Raw genomic sequence first — 19,461 nt, forward strand, 5'->3', positions numbered from 1 at the left:
GACCAGCAGAGCCCCACCTGACTAGGCCGCTGTGACCTGAAAGCCAGGGAGCGTTGACAGCGGAAAGCCTTCAGAGGAGAGGGGAGCACTGCATAGTATGAAATGGGCTGCTAATATGCAGCTGGTTTCCAGTCAAAATCTGCACAAACGGTACAGATTTTTACTGTTTTTTAGATTTGCCGCAGACATTCCATCGCATTTCTGCCACGTGCAAACATTCACAAAGTCAGCCTGAGGTATGCTGCCACATGCAGAGTGGCCGCAGTAGTAATAGTGTCCCCTACATCGTCCCCAGTAGTATTAGTGTCCCCTATATCGGCCCCAGTAATAAAAGCGACCCCCACAGTGGTCTCAGTAGTAATAGTGTCCCCTATATCGGCCACAGTATAATAACAGTGACCCCCACAGTGGCCTTAAGTAATACTATTATTACTGGGGCCGATACAGGGGACACTATTACTAATAGTTTCCCTTATATTGGCCCTAGTAATATTAACCTCACAGTGGCCTCAGTAGTAATAGTGTCCACTATATTGGCCTCAGTTGTAATACTATTAGGCTGATATAGGGGACACTATTACTGAGCAACAAAACCTCTTTGCCCCTTCATGTAATGTCAGAGGCACCCTGAGGTACAGTATGTGCCCAGAGCAAGCCATGGATGCTGAATTTTGGTTCTGTACAATATACCGTGATACCTTTCTAAGACATCACTTCTAAGAAGGCCAACCTGGAATCCAGATCACATTTCCGGTGACCATTTTCAGTTCCACCATATATTATGCAATCTTCTTTGAGAAGACCACCCCTGTAAGGCAACTTTTTCAATGCAATTATGGGTATTAGTCTCAAAAAGGTTTCACTGTAGTTCCAAAATATGGCCATGTGCACAAGGTGCAAGAGATATTACAGAAAGGCCTTTCTCAACTATGGTCAAAAAAGGTCAATGACAAAGAATCCATAGAATAGCGCCAATAGATTAAGTGGATCCAACCGTCTGTGTATTGAGTTAGTCTTCATCCATCAACAAAGTCACAAAACAAAACAAAAGCAGATACCGGTAGACATTAGATTGTCATTTTCTTTTATTAGGCCTCGAATCTTACTCCAATGTGACTTTTCAGCTTCAATTGAAGTTTTTCTCAAGCTTGAAAAAGTCTTCAATTGAAGCTGAAAAAAGTTGATCGGTGTAAGATCTATGGCCCAACAAAAGAAAACTGATGGCAAGCTGACATTTTGTTATAGAATCTATAATGTCAAGCACATCATAACATTTCAATTATTTCCACTTTCCATAAATGTCAGCATCTGTCACTGTTTTGTGGGCGAGAATCAATATTAACTTACTATATATTGCACACTAGTGAGTAATTAAGTTTACTTTTCTGTACGCTATTCATGTTTTCAGGAAATGTTGCCGAGTTGCTAATGAGATTAATAGGGGTGAACAAGTCTATGAGGTGGGGCTTGCAGACTTGTTCAGTGAGGACATTGTCCTCTGATGAGATCATCCCCTCACTAATCCTGTGCTCTATTGCTGACCAATGTATGTAAGGTCACATGACAGACCAAATCATGTGTGTGCCTATGTTACATTATGTAGTCTAACATGACCAGAACAAGAAGGTTTCTGATGTTCCATTTTTAGGCTACATTCACACGGTCGAGAATCTCGCGCTAGTTTTATGCGTTGAATATATTACTCAATTCTTATGAATGAACTTATAGACACGGGCAATTTTTTCCCTTTATAGCGATGCTGTGAGGATTAAAAAAAAACAAACAAAAAAAACGCAGGCTGTTTTTTCTTTTGGCATTCCCCCAGAAGCCTTGCCCAAGGTTTTCAATGGGAACTTAAAAGACATTGCATGGCAAGATTTATTTATTTTATGTGTATACAAGTGCGATATGATGTTTCCCATTGAAATCCATGGGCAACATGCGATCCCCTTACGCACGTGAAACACACGCCTGAGGATTGCAATTCCACAGAAATGATGCGAGGAGTTATTCATTCAAAAACACCTCGAATCGTCAAGTTTCCTGGCCGAATATCGTGCTCGCCCATGTGAATGTAGCCTTACTAAAAATTGCAGATAACATAAGAGAATGCCATTGCCAGTTAGGATATCAATATTTGCGGATGACACAAAATTATACAATATAAATCAGGTACGGCTACAAACGGACCTAGATACGTAAGGCTCAGTGCATTGGTACTGTTGTACCTTGTCAACACCAAAAGCTAGGAGGGTGTCACAGCACTTAGCAGGAGGGAATGCCCCTAGCTTCCGATTGGGTAGTATTCCGCCGGGTGCGGACACTGCTGAAGCCGGGGCCGCTGTCACCGAGCACTCCGCTGCTCTCCTTGGCGGACTCCTACTTTTACAGCGGTCCCCGCCGGCAGCGGCTGACCAGGGGGACGGGAGTAGATGTGCTTCAGCCTACTCTTCATGCCGCACTGCCAATGTGGGCTCCTGTTCCCCCTGTGCCCGCTGCAGCTGGGAGCGCTGTCCCTGGGGTCCTCTGCTGCGCTTTCCTGCCGTACTCCCATGTATGCTACTGGTCCCCCTGCACCGGAGACCGCTGTGAGTATGCTCCACGATCCTCTCCCCACCGCACAGGCATGGACAAGAGCTGTCGCCCGAAATGATGGTAAGCTGCCGGGGACGGATTGCCTTGTATTGAAGGTTAGGGTTAGTTTCAGTGTTAGGCTTACATTAATAGGTATAAATAATCTAATAATGTAAGCCTAACACTTAAACTAACCCTAACCCTCCATCCAAGGCAAACCTCAGTCCTAGGCAACCAATCACTAACTTCTGGGCGTACACAGGTACAGCCCAGCACTGGGTCTCCACCCATACTTGTGGTGGAGACAAGATACTCTAGTACATCTTACCCATCTGATAACTACGGATCTTCTGGTTCCTTAAAAGGCCTTTTCAAAGAACTTTGCCTTATTTGATAGCTAATGTGATAACTAGCAAAAGTGCAAATCCCTTTATTTACATAAAATTAAAGAGTAGCTGCACTTTTTTAAACAAATGTACAGAATAAGCGATTATAAAACTTTTTCGTAATTGGTTTTCTTAGCCTATTCTGTACATTTTTCATACAAAACCCTTCTTCAGCTATGCAGCTAGGTAAAGACGGGCTGAGAAGTCCATCTTCAGATAACCCCTGTACCTGCATAACTGAAGAGGGCGCTGCAGCTGTGCCTGCACTGTTGTCTCTAGTGCAGGCAAATCTGGTTCTATACAACTTTGCAAATGTTTTTTTTTATACTTTATTAGTTCTTAACCCTACTTCGCTGAGTCTGAGTCAATATCCCTAGTCCTATTTCAAAGCCTATTAAGTCGTTCAATATTGACTCAGGGGGGTAGCTACTATTCCAATAGGTGGCGCTGTGGAGGATAATTCCATCAGTCATTTGTTTTAAAATGATCTGTGTGTAAGAAAAGAATAAAAGGCTAGCAAAGGAAGATTAAAGAAAAAAAAAAAAAATCCTTCAGGGGTCATTGCGGTTGACTGTTCTATTAGTCAAATAAAGTACTTTAGGGAAGCACTGAAAATCTGACACAAAAACATCACTTTTAGCTGCAGATCTGCACATCTCACGGTCATAAAATATGCACAAGAAGCTGTCTTGGGTGCAGCTATGCTTAAGGACTCATGTCCAACAGCAAGTACATTTATGTTCCTCTGTTGGCAAGACATCTTTATTCATTATTAAATCTTTACCTGGTAACTATCAACAATGAATATTGTATGGACGGCTGTAAAAATGTAAATTGGGCCACATCTTTAGATAGACAGCGATAGTAAGTGAGGTCTAACAACCACTTAGAGTAGGAGACGATAGCGGGCAGGAGAGCCCAGAGGGAGCGTTTATCTTAACAGCAGAAGATCCTTTAATCCTTTTTCCCCATCTGAGTGCAGATATCTTTGTCATCCTCCAAATACAAACAGTGTCACATTTTCCCAGATTTATGCACTTCATTTTAGTGTAGAAACTATACTTTTCAATAAATGACCCGTTTTAAACTAGCTCTAATACCTTGAACAAAGGGAACACTTCTGCATTTCTCTTACTTTGGGCTGCCCCCAGTACGGCTTTGTGTAGGAACTAGAATACCAGAAACATCAAGTCAGAAATGAAGCTTCATGAAAAGAAAGAAAAAAAAGTTAAAAAAAAGGCCCTTTCTTTCCAGGTGGAAAAGCAGCCTGTACATGATTACCCCTTTCTACTGTATGAAGCTGGGCCTGTCAAATGGTCAATTTTACCTTACAGCATCAGGTCTACAGGTTAGGGTGGAATGTATGGCCTGAGCCATGGGCACAATGTTGACATGTGAATCTGGCCAGCCTTGGATGCATAAAAAAAGTAATAAAAACAAAAAAGAGAAATTCCAAATAATTAGGTTTCAAGTGAAAGGACACTTATGGCCAATTTAATGAAACATAGTAAGGTTCCCCTGAAATCTATCTGCGGTTTCAGTCTTTTATGCCTAATACTGCAGTGAGACGGAGACGTGGATGGAACCATAGTGAAATGGAAACTACCTTTGTGTCCGTTTCACTAGGTTTCGGTCCCTGATGGTCTTTTCTTGCTGCACAGAAAACTGCAGTGGACAATGCTTTTCTATCCAGCTAAGACCACCATCAAGGATTGAAAACTTGTAAAGCGGAGACCAAAAAGGGTCTCCATTTCACACATTTAAGGCTATGGCTTCGTCCAGATTTCCAGGTCACATTGTTAGCCTTTTTTAGACAGAACCCCGAAATGAAAAGGGAGAGCGGAGCAGATGTAGCGTTAAAGAACCCTACATGTGGATTTACCTATTGGGTTTTGTGTGAAAGACCTTTTCCACCATGGATTTAGTCGAAAATGGATAGGAACATATTCATGCATTCGTTAATGTGAAAACAGGCACTTGACAAGTCATTTTGGAAATCTAATGTTCCAAGGTCAGACTTCCTCATCTTATCACGTGTACAGTATCTCTAATGTAACAAAACATTTTGACTGGATTTCTGCCATTATTGGAATAAAAGTAACAAAACCTTGTGGGTGACAGTCCCAGAATAGTATTTCTTAGGCCTCATGTCCACGGGGAAAATCAGGCCCGCTACGGATTCTCCATGTAGAATCCGTGGCAGGTCTCTCCTGCCCCACGGACATGAGCGCTTAAAATAAGAATAAACTTATCTCTCGCCCGCTCCAGATCTTCCCTTCGCCGCGGCTTCATCTTCTCCCCGTCGCGGCCGGATCTTCTTTCTTCGGCTCGGCGGATGCGCAGGGCACGTCGGTTGCGTGCCTCGCGCATGCGCCGGCCCGAAGAAAAAAGATACGGCCGCGACGGAGAGAAGATGAAGCAGCGGCGAAGGGAAGATCCGGAGCATTTGAGTAAATTCGTATTTTGGTCTCCCGCGGATCCGGACGGCTTCCATAGGCTTCAATAGAAGCCTGCGGGAGCCGTCCCCACGGGAGACATGCACGAAAATGGAGCATGGTCCAGATTTTTTCATGCTCCATTTTTTGAAAATCAGTTTTATTGACCATCCGCGGGTATTTATCTACCCGCGGGTGGTCAATGCATCAATATGGGATGCGGATCCGCGGGCAGGAGAAGAGTTAAAATCCGCTGCGGATTTTAATTCTTCTTTTGCCCATGGACATGAGGCCTTAGGGCTCATGTCCACGGGCAAAATGACATTTAAAATCCGCAGCGGATCTCCCGCGCGCGGATCCGCACCCCATAGGGATGCATTGACCACCCGCGGGTACATAAATACCCGCGGATCGTCAATAAAAGTGATTTTAAAAAAAATGGAGCATGAAAAAATCTGGACCATGCTCCATTTTCGTGCGGGTCTCCCGCGGGGACGGCTCCCGCGGGCTTCTATTGAAGCCTATGGAAGCCGTCCGGATCCGCGGGAGACCTAAAATAGGAATTTAAAGCATTTACTCACCCGCAGCGGGCTGCGAAGCTCTGCTCTTCCTCACGGCTGCATCTCCCTTGCTTCGGCTCGGCGGATGTGCCCGGCGCATGCGCGCGGCACGTCGACGACGTGCCGGCGATGTGCCGCCGGCGTCAGGAATTCATCCGCCGGCCGAAAATGAAGATCCGGCCGTGAGGAACAGCTGATCTTCGCCGCCCGCTACGGAAAGGTAAATGCTTTTAAATTGCTATTTTCAGCGCTCATGTCCGCGGGGCAGGAGGGACCCGCTGCAGATTCTACATGTAGAATCTGCAGCGGATCTGATTTTCCCCGTGGACATGAGGCCTTAGAGTTACAATTCTATTATGGAGGAAAAAGAATACAGATTCTAATACTTTGGTGAAAACCATTCATCTTTAATGAGAACAGCCTTTTATTTCAGTAATAGAATATGAGTTGAATTCTCTGAAGTAAATAATATCTGACTACTGTTCCAGTTTGTGGTTATGCATATGAAGGAAGTTTGATCCTCTTTCAAGAACACACTTTATCTTTACCGAAAATTCTGCTTTAATTTACTCTAAATTAAATTAAGAACGATTTGAACTAACTGCTCAGGGTTATCCATCTCAATATCACAGCTTTGCCATCAGTCATCACATGAATATTAAGAAAGGTTTATGCTGCAAAATTTAACAGAACTATAAAAACTTCAAAAGTGAAAATGCAACATGACTTCTATGAAGGCTTGATGGCCAACATCAAAAGTACGCTGCATAGCATATGAAGCCGAATGACATACCAAATAGCCTAGATCAGATGTGCACTTTCTGAGGGGCCGCTAACTGTATATTTCCACTACACTTCTACATGCTATAGCAGTACAGCTACTAAAAGGCAAGTTTTTATCACAGAGTGTGATAATATTAAGGTCTTTTTGTACAAAAAAAAAATGTCCTTTCCTTTTATTTGGCGTGCGAAAAAACATGGTGAAAGGGCAGAGTCACCAAAATGGAAAGAGAAGGTTCCACTCTACTCTTTACACTTAGGGTTTGGGATGTTCAATGAATCATTGGGTGTTGGCTCCTTCAAGAAAGGTGGTGATGTACTCATACAGGGCTCCTAACCAGAGAAGAAGTATGCTACCCTGTAGGAGTCAGGACCGCTGGTCTGAGAGTGTGTGTGCCATTTGAGGTGCTAGGTAGTAGACCTTCACGCTAACAGCTAGGGAAGCTATATTGTATAATCAATGGCCAGAGTGGCCAGGAATTTTTTTTTGTGGAGGGAGCAAAAAAAAAAAAAAAGGCTGTATGAGGCCAGTTTAAACTGAAATCCTATGTGTTGCATTTAACCTCTTGGTGCTTTGCACCCCTCTGATCCTAGCATCGGTGGCACATGTGTTGCAATCTCCTCCATCTTCATGAAACAATAGATTAAAGTGCTTTTTAGGAAAGCTTGAGGTTTCAAGGTGACATTCTAAGTAGAGGTGCCTTTACATGGGGTGATTATCACCTGAATAATCACTGGAAAAAAGTGATTGTCGGCAATAATTGGCCCTTATATACACAGTCAATGACCGGGCACAGGTGAGCTAATGCGATTTTTTTTTTTCCCCCTCTGTGCTCTGTGGAGATCTCTTCTGGCTGCCCGCCTCCATTCACTGCAAACAGTCATTCAAAGTTTGAGCAACTCCTGTTTGCAGTGAATGGAGGCGGGCAGCCAGAAGAGATCTCCAACATGCTCCACATCCATTCACTGAAAGCACAAGGGTGATAGTCGCTGGGACAACAGTTGTCCTGTGTAAAAGGCACCTTAAGTTCCCCTCTCTTTGATTAGAAATGTGTCAGCCAACCAAGTGGTTTCCTTCTTTAGTAATGTGAATGGCAATCTTTTAAAAACACATTAGTTAAGCCATGCTTGAAAATAAAATCAGGTAACTAAACGGTCTATAGTGTACATGTACGAATTCTTACAGGGATGCCCTAAAGGTCCATAGTGTACATGTACGGATTCTTACAGTTATGCCCTAAAGGTCCATAGTGTACATGTACGAATTCTTACAGTTATGCCCTAAAGGTCCATAGTATACATGTACGAATTCTTACAGTTATGCCCTAAAGGTCCATAGTATACATGTACGAATTCTTACAGTTATGCCCTAAAGGTCCATAGTGTACATGTACGAATTCTTACAGTTATGCCCTAAAGGTCCATAATGTACATGTATGGATTCTTACAGTTATGCCCTAAAGGTCCATAGTGTACATGTACGAATTCTTATATGTATGCCCTAAAGGTCCATAGTGTACATGTACGAATTCTTATATGTATGCCCTAAAGGTCCATAGTGTACATGTACGGATTCTTACAGTTATGCCCTAAAAGTCCATAGTGTACATGTATGGATTCTTACAGTTATGCCCTAAAGGTCCATAGTGTACATGTATGAATTTTTACAGTTATGCCCTAAAGGTCCATAGTGTACATGTACGAATTCTTACAATTGTCACATTTCAGTCCTATTTTAGAAAAACAATTTAAATAAAGTTAACTGCAGGAGATATAGGTAGATTTGAGCACCAAAACACACTTTTGAGGAAGCAGCATTTCAAGGATTACCACTTTGGAACAACTTAGGCCTCATGTCCACGGGTAAATTAATATTTAAAATCCGCAGCGCCCAGAGAGGTGAGTTTATTCTTATTTTTTGGCCTCATGTCCGCGGGGCAGGAGGGACCCGCTCCGGATTCTCCATAAAGAATCCGCGGCGGGCCCGATTTTCCTCGTGGAAATGAGGCCTTAAGGTTCATTTTGTGCAAACATGCCCTACAATGAGTAAGGTGGAACATCTAGAAGTACACAAAATCAAAAATTATCCTTTATATTTTTGAAGAAATTAAATAAGTATTGCAGCCAAAAATATTCACTATGTATGCAACCGATTCGCTGCTAATATACCAAGAAGAATGTGAAGCAAAAGTCAGGAACTGATATAAAGGAGTGCAGGATCAGGGTAGACATGCTGTGTCTGTAGCATGGAGATGCATAGATCTACTTTGGTTCTGTAGACAACTGGTCGGACATTTTTAAGGAAGGTGATTTGAATGTTGCTTTATTTTTCCATTTTAGATGCATTGAAGCAATAAATAAGTTTGGTTGTGAATGTGGACAGTTTTTAATCTCTTAAGGTTTGGTCCTATTTTGGGCTCTAAGGACCAAGCATTTCTTTCCTTGTTGCATACCTTGTTTATCTTTCCATTGATGTAGTTATATGAGGGTGTGCTCTTTTGCAGGATTGAGTGGAAAAAAGGCAAATATACTTTGGGCTTTTTTTCAGTCTTGTGTGCAGCAGGGTAGTGAATACCTTAAATGTTCCTCTAACAGTCCTTCTGATTGCATCAGTGCCCTATATGTACCTATATTTGAGGGTACATATGAAAATATGTACAATACACATACAATATATATCCACTCATAGTGCTTTAAAATACATAGTATTCCAAAGCATTACTGTCTGTCCGTGTTATACTGACAATCTATTGTATGGCCAAATAGGCTTTTACCTATGGCAAACCTGGGGGGCCTTGCTTTAGCCCCCAAATGTCAAGGTAGCCCATCAACACCCAGTAGTGTACAGTTACAACATGCTGCATTAAGGGCGTTAAAAACACAAGGTCTGCCAGGTTGCAAATTTTTGCTGCTATAAGAGGAACATTTTAAACTATTCAAAAAGGGGGCAGATTTTCCCTTCCCATTACTTACTGTTATCGTTTGGTAAAAACATGGTAAATATACAGGCCATTCCAGCAAAAACTAGAAAACCAGCTGTGGATTTTCCTCTTCCACACCTAAAAGAAAAAAAAAAAAAAAAAAAGCTCACTAAAACATTTGTTCTTTATTAAATCATACTTCTGACAAACATTCAAAACTTTCAAAGTATATGGTCAAATTACATAGACGTAACTAAGAGGCAGTTCACACTGAGAATGTGATAAAGTTAAAGGGTTAACCAGGCCAACACCGTTCCATTATCATTTCCAAATGGGCCCCCATTGACCATATAGAGGGCTGTCCATCTGAAAGTCAGATGCAGCAAAAAGTAAAATTATTCAAACTTTGATAAATTGCTGTAACAAGTAATCTTAGTTTAACACCACAAAGTCCATTGAAAAGGCAAGAAAAACTTCTGTACCACAATTTAACACATTAAAGCCACCTCCACACAGGCAACGTGATATCGCCACGAGGAAATTGCAGCGATATCGCATTGGTGGTCCGTCCAATATTGCTGTTTTCTCACAGCAATAATGCGATTTTGTAGCACTACGTACGAGGATTTTTGAAAATAAGCCCTAGCTGCATAAAAGACAAACAAAGACATCACCTAAGAAGCGCTGTCAGCTCCGCTGCATATTCTCCACGGTCCCCGGCAGTTGTCTTCAGACATCTCCTCTGGTCAAGGATTGGAAAATCCTTGCCTCCAGAAAGCACTGCCTCTGATTGGCTGAGCACCGCAGCGCTCAGCCAATCAGAGCCAGTGCTTGATGAACCAATTGCAGCCATTTATTGAATGAATGAATGAATGGCTGTGATTGGTTCATTGAGCAATGGTTCTGATTAGTTCTCAAGCGAAATGGCTCAGCCAAATCACAGCCAGCCCTTTCTGGAGGTGAGGATTTTGATCCTCCAATCCAGGAAGGGCTGGCAGAAGACTAAAGACAAGTGCCGGAGGTGAAGAGGAGATGTGCCAGAGATGACAGTGCCTCTTAGGTGATATATTATTTATTTTAGTTTTTCTGATGCAGCTAGGGCTTAGTTTGGGGCTTTTATAGCAGGATTTCTTACTGTAAAAGTTGCATCGCACTGCACGAAATGTGATTGGCGTGCGATGTGATGCAACAGAAAGGAAGGCTCCTTAGGGAAACGTGGGCTACAAAAAAATAGCAAATCACAGCTGTATAGAGCATGCCGCGATTTTGTAGTCTCGCAATGTCCCAGGCTACAAAACATCGCTCGAGTGGATCCCATAGGAAAGCATGGGCTCCACATACATGCGATTGGTAGCACTGTCGCATCACGAGAAAATTATGCGATAAAGTCACCCGTGTGGAAGCGGCCTAAGTGTCAAGTTACTTTGCTATATCCACATGATGCATTATTTCATACAGGATTTCACATTGAATCTGCAATGGAGTCTAATGCTTTCCTTACACATTATAAAAAAAAAAAAAGAAAAAAAAAGAAAAGAAGAAAAAAAAAAACACAACATAACATACATGGCTAAAAATAACAAAATCCTGATAGGGGTTTTCTATAGACCACTAAAAGCAACAGAAGAATCTGAAACCTTACTACTAAGACAGATAGAAGAAGTGTCAAACTGCAACGAAGTAATTATCATGGGAGACTTTAATTATCCAGATATAATATGGGAAAACGAAACCTGCAAATCTCATAGGGGTGATAAGTTCTTGAGAGTAATTAAAGATAACTACCTTACCCAACTTGTGCGGCAACCAACGAGAGGGAGGACCATTCTGGACTTAGTACTAACTAACAAACCGGACAGAATAAAGAGGGGACAGGTTGAGGGGCACTTGGGGAACATGGACCACAATATAATCAACTTCCAGCTGTCATTCAATAATAAATCTTATCAGGGAGCAACAAATAAACTAAACTTTAGTGAAGCAAAATTTGATCAGCTTAGAACTACTATCGGCAACATTAATTGGGACAACCTCCTCAAAAATAACAGTACGGAGGACAAATGGGAAGAGTTTAAAAGGATCCTAATCACCTCATGTGAGCAGTTCATTCCCTTTAAAAATAAAAGAACTTCAAGTAAAAGGAAACCATTGTGGCTCGACAAGACATAAGGGGGGCAATAAATGAAAAAAAGAAAGTGTTCAAACTACTAAAGCAAGAAGGCAGCGAAGAAGCGCTAAAATCGTACAAGGAAAAAACAAAATATGCAAAGATAAGATCAAAATTGCTAAGGAGAAAGACGGATCGCCAAAGAGAGCAAAAACAACCCCAAACCATTTTTCAACTATATAAACAGCAAAAGGATTTGCACTGAGAGCACTGGCCCTTTAACAAACAATGCAGGAGAAATCAGTGAAGATGATGGAGGGAAGGTAAACCTATTAAATAGTTTCTTTTCAAGCGTATTCACAAACGAAAAGAAAAAAGCCACATGAGATGCAGGGGAGTAAAATAAACCCCTCGCAAAATATGTCATACCTAACGCAGGAGGAGGTGCGGAACCGGTTAAAGAAGATTTAAAAAATATAAAATCGCCAGGCGAGGATGGAATACACCCAAGGATACTAAAGGAACTAAGTGATGTGATAGCTAGGCCGCTATATCTAATATTTGTGACTACTAATAAGAATTTTAAATTTTAAAATGAGACAACACGGATTGGGTGAAAACTAGAGATGAGCGAACGCGTTCGTCCGAGCTTGATATTCGTGCGAATATTAGGGTGTTCGGGATGTTCGTTATTCGTGACGAACACCATGCGGTGTTCTGGTTACTTTCACTTCCTTCCCTGAGACGTTAGCGCGCTTTTCTGGCCAATTGAAAGACAGGGAAGGCATTACAACTTCCCCCTGCAACGTTTAAGCCCTATACCACCCCCCTGCTGTGAGTGGCTGGCGAGATCAGGTGTTCGCCTAATATAAAAGTCGGCCCCTCCCGCGGCTCGCCTCAGATGCGGTGTGAGTTAGATGAGGGACAGTGCTGTTTGTACCAGAGCTGCTGTAGGGAAAGAATTGGTAGTTAGTGTAGGCTTCAAGACCCCCAAAGGTCCTTATTAGGGCCACTGATAGCTGTGTGTTGGCTGCTGTTAGCAGTGGGATTTTTTTTTCTTCTCAAAATCGGCTCTGCAGACCGCTGCACCCGGCATTAGGGACAGAAGTGCTGCATAGGCAGGGAGAGTGTTAGGAGTGAGTGTAGCCTTCAAGAACCTCAACGGTCCTTTCTAGGGCCATATTTATCCATGTGCAGTACTGTCCAGGCTGCTTTTAGCTGTGCTGCATTTTTTTTGGGCTTCTCAAAATCGCCTCTGCAGAGCATTCCACCCTCCATTGATACTGCAGGGAAAGAATTGTATAGGCAGGGCCACAACACAGTTATTATTCATTGAATATACGCAGTGCTGCCTGTTGGTGGGAAAAAAATGAAAACAAATCTATTTGTCCAGCCTCTGTCCGTCCTTACGGGCGGTGGAGACGTGTGAGCTGCGTGAAAAACATTGCTAAATCATACGCAGCCAGCTACGCTTTACTGCTGGGTTCGCCATTTGCTTTCCTTAATTGGGAAAAAAAATACCTGCTCTCCAAGAGTTATAATAACTCTGCTACCCTCACGTTCTGTGACACATAAGCAGGGACACAGCACATTTATTAAACTTCTCAGGTTCATTGAATATACGCAGTGCTGCCTGTTGGTGGGAAAAAACTGAAAACAAATCTATTTGTCCAGCCTGTGTCCGTCCTTACGCCTGTGGAGACGTGTGAGCTGCGTGAAAAACATTGCTAAATCATACGCAGCCAGCTACGCTTTACTGCTGGGTTCGCCATTTGCTTTCCTTAATTGGGAAAAAAAATACCTGCTCTCCAAGAGTTATAATAACTCTGCTACCCTCACGTTCTGTGACACATAAGCAGGGACACAGCACAGTTATTAAACTTCTCAGGTTCATTGAATATACGCAGTGCTGCCTGTTGGTGGGAAAAAACTGAAAACAAATCTATTTGTCCAGCCTCTGTCCGTCCTTACGCCTGTGGAGACGTGTGAGCTGCGTGAAAAACAATGCTAAATCATACGCACCCAGCTACGCTTTACTGCTGGGTTCGCCATTTGCTTTCCTTAATTGGGAAAAAAAATACCTGCTCTGCCACAGTTAATAACTCTGCTACCCTCACGTTCTGTGACACATAAGCAGGGACACAGCACAGTTATTAAACTTCTCAGGTTCATTGAATATACGCAGTGCTGCCTGTTGGTGGGAAAAAACTGAAAACAAATCTATTTGTCCAGCCTGTGTCCGTCCTTACGCCTGTGGAGACGTGTGAGCTGCGTGAAAAACATTGCTAAATCATACGCACCCAGCTACGCTTTACTGCTGGGTTCGCCATTTGCTTTCCTTAATTGGGAAAAAAAATACCTGCTCTGCCACAGTTAATAACTCTGCTACCCTCACGTTCTGTGACACATAAGCAGGGACACAGCACAGTTATTAAACTTAGATAATTCATTCACTAGAGGCAGTGGGGCCTTTCGTTTTCCAAAAAGGGCAAAAATTATATTTGGCCTGCAGTCTTGCGCCAATTTATTTCCTGCCTGTGAAATCAAATCACTGGTAATACAGCATGCTGAGGGGTAGGGGTAGGCCTAGAGGACGTGGACGCGGCCGAGGACGCGGAGGGCCAAGTCAGGGTGTGGGCACAGGCCAAGCTCCTGATCCAGGTGTGTCGCAGCCGACTGCTGCGCGATTAGGAGAGAGGCACGTTTCTGGCGTCCCCACATTCATCGCCCAATTAATGGGTCCACGCGGGAGACGGTTATTAGAAAATGAGCAGTGTGAGCAGGTCCTGTCCTGGATGGCAGAAAGTGCTTCGAGCAACCTATCGTCTACCCGCAGTTCTGCGCCGTCCACTGCTGCCAATCCGAATCCTCTGTCTGCTGCTCCTCCTTCCTCCCAGCCTCCTCACTCCACTACAATGACACCTGCTCAGGAGCGGGAACACTCCCAGGAACTGTTCTCGGGCCCCTGCTTAGATTGGGCAGCAGCGGTTCCTCTCCCACCAGAGGAGTTTATCGTCACTGATGCCCAACCATTCGAAAGTTCCCGGGGTCCGGGGGAAGAGGCTGGGGACTTCCGCCAACTGTCTCAACAACTTTCTGTGGGTGAGGAGGACGATGACGATCAGACACAGTTGTCTTGCAGTGAGGTAGTAGTAAGGGCAGTAAGTCCCAGGGAGCAGCGCACAGAGGATTCGGAGGAAGAGCAGCAGGACGATGAGGTGACTGACCCCACCTGGTGTGCAACGCTTACTCAGGAGGACAGGTCTTCAGAGGGGGAGTCAAGGGCATCAGCAGGGCAGGTTGCAAGAGGCAGTGCAGTGGCCAGGGGTAGAGGCAGGGCCAGACCGAATAATCCACCAAGTGTTTCCCAAATCGCCCCCTCGCGCCATGCCACCCTGCGGAGGCCGAGGTGCTCTAAGGTCTGGCAGTTTTTCACAGAGACGCCTGACGACCGACGAACAGTGGTGTGCAACCTTTGTCGCGCAAAGCTCAGCCGGGGAGCCAACACCAACAGCCTCACCACCACCACCATGCGCAGACATATGATGGCCAAGCACCCCGCAAGGTGGGACAAAGGCCGTTCACCGCCTCCGGTTTGCACCCCTGCCTCTCCCCCTGTGCCCCAACCTGCCACTGAGATGCAACCCCCCTCTCAGGACACAGGCACTACCGCCTCATGGCCTGCACCCACACCCTCATCTCCGCTGTCCTCGGCCCCATCCAGCAGAGTAGTTCAGCGCACCGTTCAGCCGTCGCTTGCGCAAGTGTTCGAGCGCAAGCGCAAGTACGCCGCCACGCACCCGCACGCTCAAACGTTAACCGTCCGCATCGCAAAATTCATCAGCCTTGAGATGCTGCCGTATAGGGTTGTGGAAACGGAGTCCTTCAAAAGTATCATGGAGGCGGCGGCCCCGCGCTACTCAGTTCCCAGTCGCCACTACTTTTCCCGATGTGCCGTCCCAGCCCTGCACGACCACGTCTCCCGCAACATTGTGCGCGCCCTCACCAACGCGGTTACTGCCACGGTCCACTTAACTACGGACACGTGGACAAGCACAGGCGGGCAGGGCCACTACATCTCCCTGACGGCACATTGGGTGAATTTAGTGGAGGCTGGGACAGAGTCAGAGCCTGGGACCGCTCACGTCCTACCCACCCCCAGAATTGCGGGCCCCAGCTCGGTGCTGGTATCTGCGGAGGTGTATGCTTCCTCCACTAAAGCACCCTCCTCCTCCTCCTCCTCCTCTGTCTCACAATCAAGATGTGTTAGCAGCAGCATGTCGCCAGCAGTCGGTGTCGCGCGGTGTGGCAGCACAGCGGTGGGCAAGCGTCAGCAGGCCGTGCTGAAACTACTCAGCTTAGGCGATAAGAGGCACACGGCCCACGAACTGCTGCAGGGTCTGACACAGCAGACCGACCGCTGGCTTGCGCCGCTGAGCCTCCAACCGGGCATGGTCGTGTGTGACAACGGCCGTAACCTGGTGGCGGCTCTGCAGCTCGGCAGCCTCACGCACGTGCCATGCCTGGCCCACGTCTTTAATTTGGTGGTTCAGCGGTTTCTGAAAAGCTACCCACGCTTGTCAGACCTGCTCGTAAAGGCGCGCCGGCTCTGCGCACATTTCCGCAAGTCCCACACGGACGCTGCCACCCTGCGCACCCTGCAACATCACTTTAAGCTGCCAGTGCACCGACTGCTGTGCGACGTGCCCACACGGTGGAACTCTACGCTCCACATGTTGGCCAGGCTCTATGAACAGCGTAGAGCTATAGTCGAATACCAACTCCAACATGGGCGGCGCAGTGGGAGTCAGCCTCCTCAATTCCTTTCAGAAGAGTGGGCCTGGTTGGCAGACATCTGCCATGTCCTTGGTAATTTTGAGGAGTCTACCCAGGTGGTGAGCGGCGATGCTACAATCATTAGCGTCACCATTCCTCTGCTATGCATCTTGAGAAATTCCCTGCAAACCATAAAGGCAGCTGCTTTGCGCTCGGAAACGGGGGCGGGGGAAGACAGTATGCCGCTGGATAGTCAGGGCACCCTCCTGTCTATTTCTCAGCGCGTACAGGAGGAGGAGGAGGAGCATGAGGAGGATGAGGAGGAGGGGGAAGAGACAGCTTGGCCCGCTGCTGACGGTACACCGGCTGATTGCCTGTCATCCTTTCAGCGTGTATGGCCTGAGGAGGAGGAGGAGGAGGAGGAGGAGGATCCTGATAGTGATCTTCCTAGTGAAGACAGCCATGTGTTGCGTACAGGTACCCTGGCACACATGGCTGACTTCATGTTAGGATGCCTTTCTCGTGACCCTCGCGTTGCACGCATTCTGGCCACGACGGATTACTGGGTGTACACACTGCTCGATCCACGGTATAAGGAGAACCTGCCCACTCTGATTCCCGAAGAGGAAAGGGGTTCGAGAGTGTTGCTATACCACAGGACCCTTGCGGACAAGCTGATGGTAAAATTCCCAGCCGACAGCGCTAGTGGCAGAAGGCGCAGTACCGAGGGCAAGGTAGCAGGGGATGTGCGTAGATCGAGCAGCATGTACATCCCAGGCAGTGCAACAGTCTTTAAGGGCCTGGCCAGCTTTATGGCTCCCCACCAAGACTGTGTCACCGCTCCCCAGTCACGGCTGAGTCGGCGGGAGCACTGTAAAAGGATGGTGAGGGAGTACGTAGCGGATCGCACGACCATCCTTGGTGACGCCTCTGCCCCCTACAACTACTGGGTGTCGAAGCTGGACACGTGGCCTGAACTAGCCCTGTATGCCCTTGAGGTGCTTGCTTGTCCTGCGGCTAGCGTCTTGTCGGAGAGGGTGTTTAGTGCGGCTGGGGGAATCATCACCGATAAGCGTAGCCGCTTGTCAACCGACAGTGCCGACAGGCTAACACTCATCAAGATGAACAAAGGCTGGATTTCGCCAGACTTCTGTTCTCCACCAGCGGACAGCAGCGATACGTAAGCAATACGTAGGCTGCACCCGCGGATGGAAGCTACGTTCTCTCTCACCATCCAAAACGGGGACATTTGTGCTTCATCAATCTGTGTCTAATATTCCTCCTCCTCCTCCTCCTGCTCCTCCTCCTGAAACCTCACGTAATCACGCTGAACGGGCAATTTTTCTTAGGGCCACAAGGCTCACTCAAATAATTTTTCAGAACAATTTTTATAAGTTTCAATTAGCTTAAAAGCGTTGGAACTTTAACTTGAACCAATTTTTCGTTACACTGGGCTGCCTCCAGGCCTAGTTACCACTTAAGCCACATTAACCAAAGCGATTCACCTGCCATCTTGGTTGGGCATGGCCAATTTTTACTGAGGTACATTAGTACTGTTGGTACACCAATTTTTTGGGGCCCTCACCTACAGTGTAATCATAGTAATTTCTATGTTCTTCGCCTGCACTCATGGTACAGAAAGGTGTGTGGGGTTGGCCTACAGTTTAGCTACATAAATGTCACTTGTGCCTTGGCTATACTAAGGCTACTGAAATGGAACGAAGACTGCGCTCCCGCTATACTGCTGCTTCAGAATTGTTACTGGGGCCTGTCTTGAGTGCTACTATTGCTTACATGGAACGAAGACTGCGCTCCCGCTATACTGCTGCTTCAGAATTGTTACTGGGGCCTGTCTTGAGTGCTACTATTGCTTACATGGAACGAAGACTGCGCTCCCGCTATACTGCTGCTTCAGAATTGTTACTGGGGCCTGTCTTGAGTGCTACTATTGCTTACATGGAACGAAGACTGCGCTCCCGCTATACTGCTGCTTCAGAATTGTTACTGGGGCCTGTCTTGAGTGCTACTATTGCTTACATGGAACGAAGACTGCGCTCCCGCTATACTGCTGCTTCAGAATTGTTACTGGGGCCTGTCTTGAGTGCTACTATTGCTTACATGGAACGAAGACTGCGCTCCCGCTATACTGCTGCTTCAGAATTGTTACTGGGGCCTGTCTTGAGTGCTACTATTGCTTACATGGAACGAAGACTGCGCTCCCGCTATACTGCTGCTTCAGAATTGTTACTGGGGCCTGTCTTGAGTGCTACTATTGCTTACATGGAACGGACACGTGGAGAGGACACGTAGTGCCTCAAAAACATCCCCCTCCTCCTCCAACAGGGAAAACATTGTTGGCAAATGCCTTTGCATTGGTTCGTCTGGTGGCAGTCCAAGAATTTCACCTTTACCGACACTACAAGAGAGCCCCCCCACCATCCCCCCGCCACGGCCCACTTAATCCTGGCCACATTCCGAAAACCAACAAAATACAACCGTGGTACTAGGTCCGCAGTCACCAACGCGGTTACTGTTAAGGTGCATATAACCACGGACACGTGGAGAGGACACGTAGTGCCTCAAAAACATCCCCCTCCTCCTCCAACAGGGAAAACATTGTTGGCAAATGCCTTTGCATTGGTTCGTCTGGTGGCAGTCCAAGAATTTCACCTTTACCGACACTACAAGAGAGCCCCCCCACCATCCCCCCGCCACGGCCCACTTAATCCTGGCCACATTCCGAAAACCAACAAAATACAACCGTGGTACTAGGTCCGCAGTCACCACCACATTACCACCAACGCGGTTACTGTTAAGGTGCATATAACCAGTCTGACTGGGGCATGCAGACACCTTGACAGAATGAATAGTGTGTGGCACATAGGTTCCCCATTGCTATGCCCACGTGTGCAGCTCCTGATG

General features: G+C 46.0%; 1 protein-coding gene across 3 annotated transcripts in view; it reads right to left on the bottom strand.

Moving 5' to 3' along the window:
* The window catches only part of LOC136626007 (solute carrier family 22 member 15-like), a 223,707-nt gene that overhangs the window by 116,761 nt on the left and 87,485 nt on the right, over window positions 1-19,461 (bottom strand). For all 3 annotated transcript variants that reach the window (XM_066600695.1, XM_066600693.1, XM_066600694.1), the window contains exon 8: window positions 9,709-9,794. In XM_066600695.1, coding sequence (XP_066456792.1) covers window positions 9,709-9,794 — 86 coding nt within the window. The remainder of the gene's footprint in view (window positions 1-9,708; window positions 9,795-19,461) is intronic.

Source organism: Eleutherodactylus coqui, chromosome 4, assembly GCF_035609145.1.
Source record: "Eleutherodactylus coqui strain aEleCoq1 chromosome 4, aEleCoq1.hap1, whole genome shotgun sequence".
Classification (NCBI taxonomy): domain Eukaryota; kingdom Metazoa; phylum Chordata; class Amphibia; order Anura; family Eleutherodactylidae; genus Eleutherodactylus; species Eleutherodactylus coqui.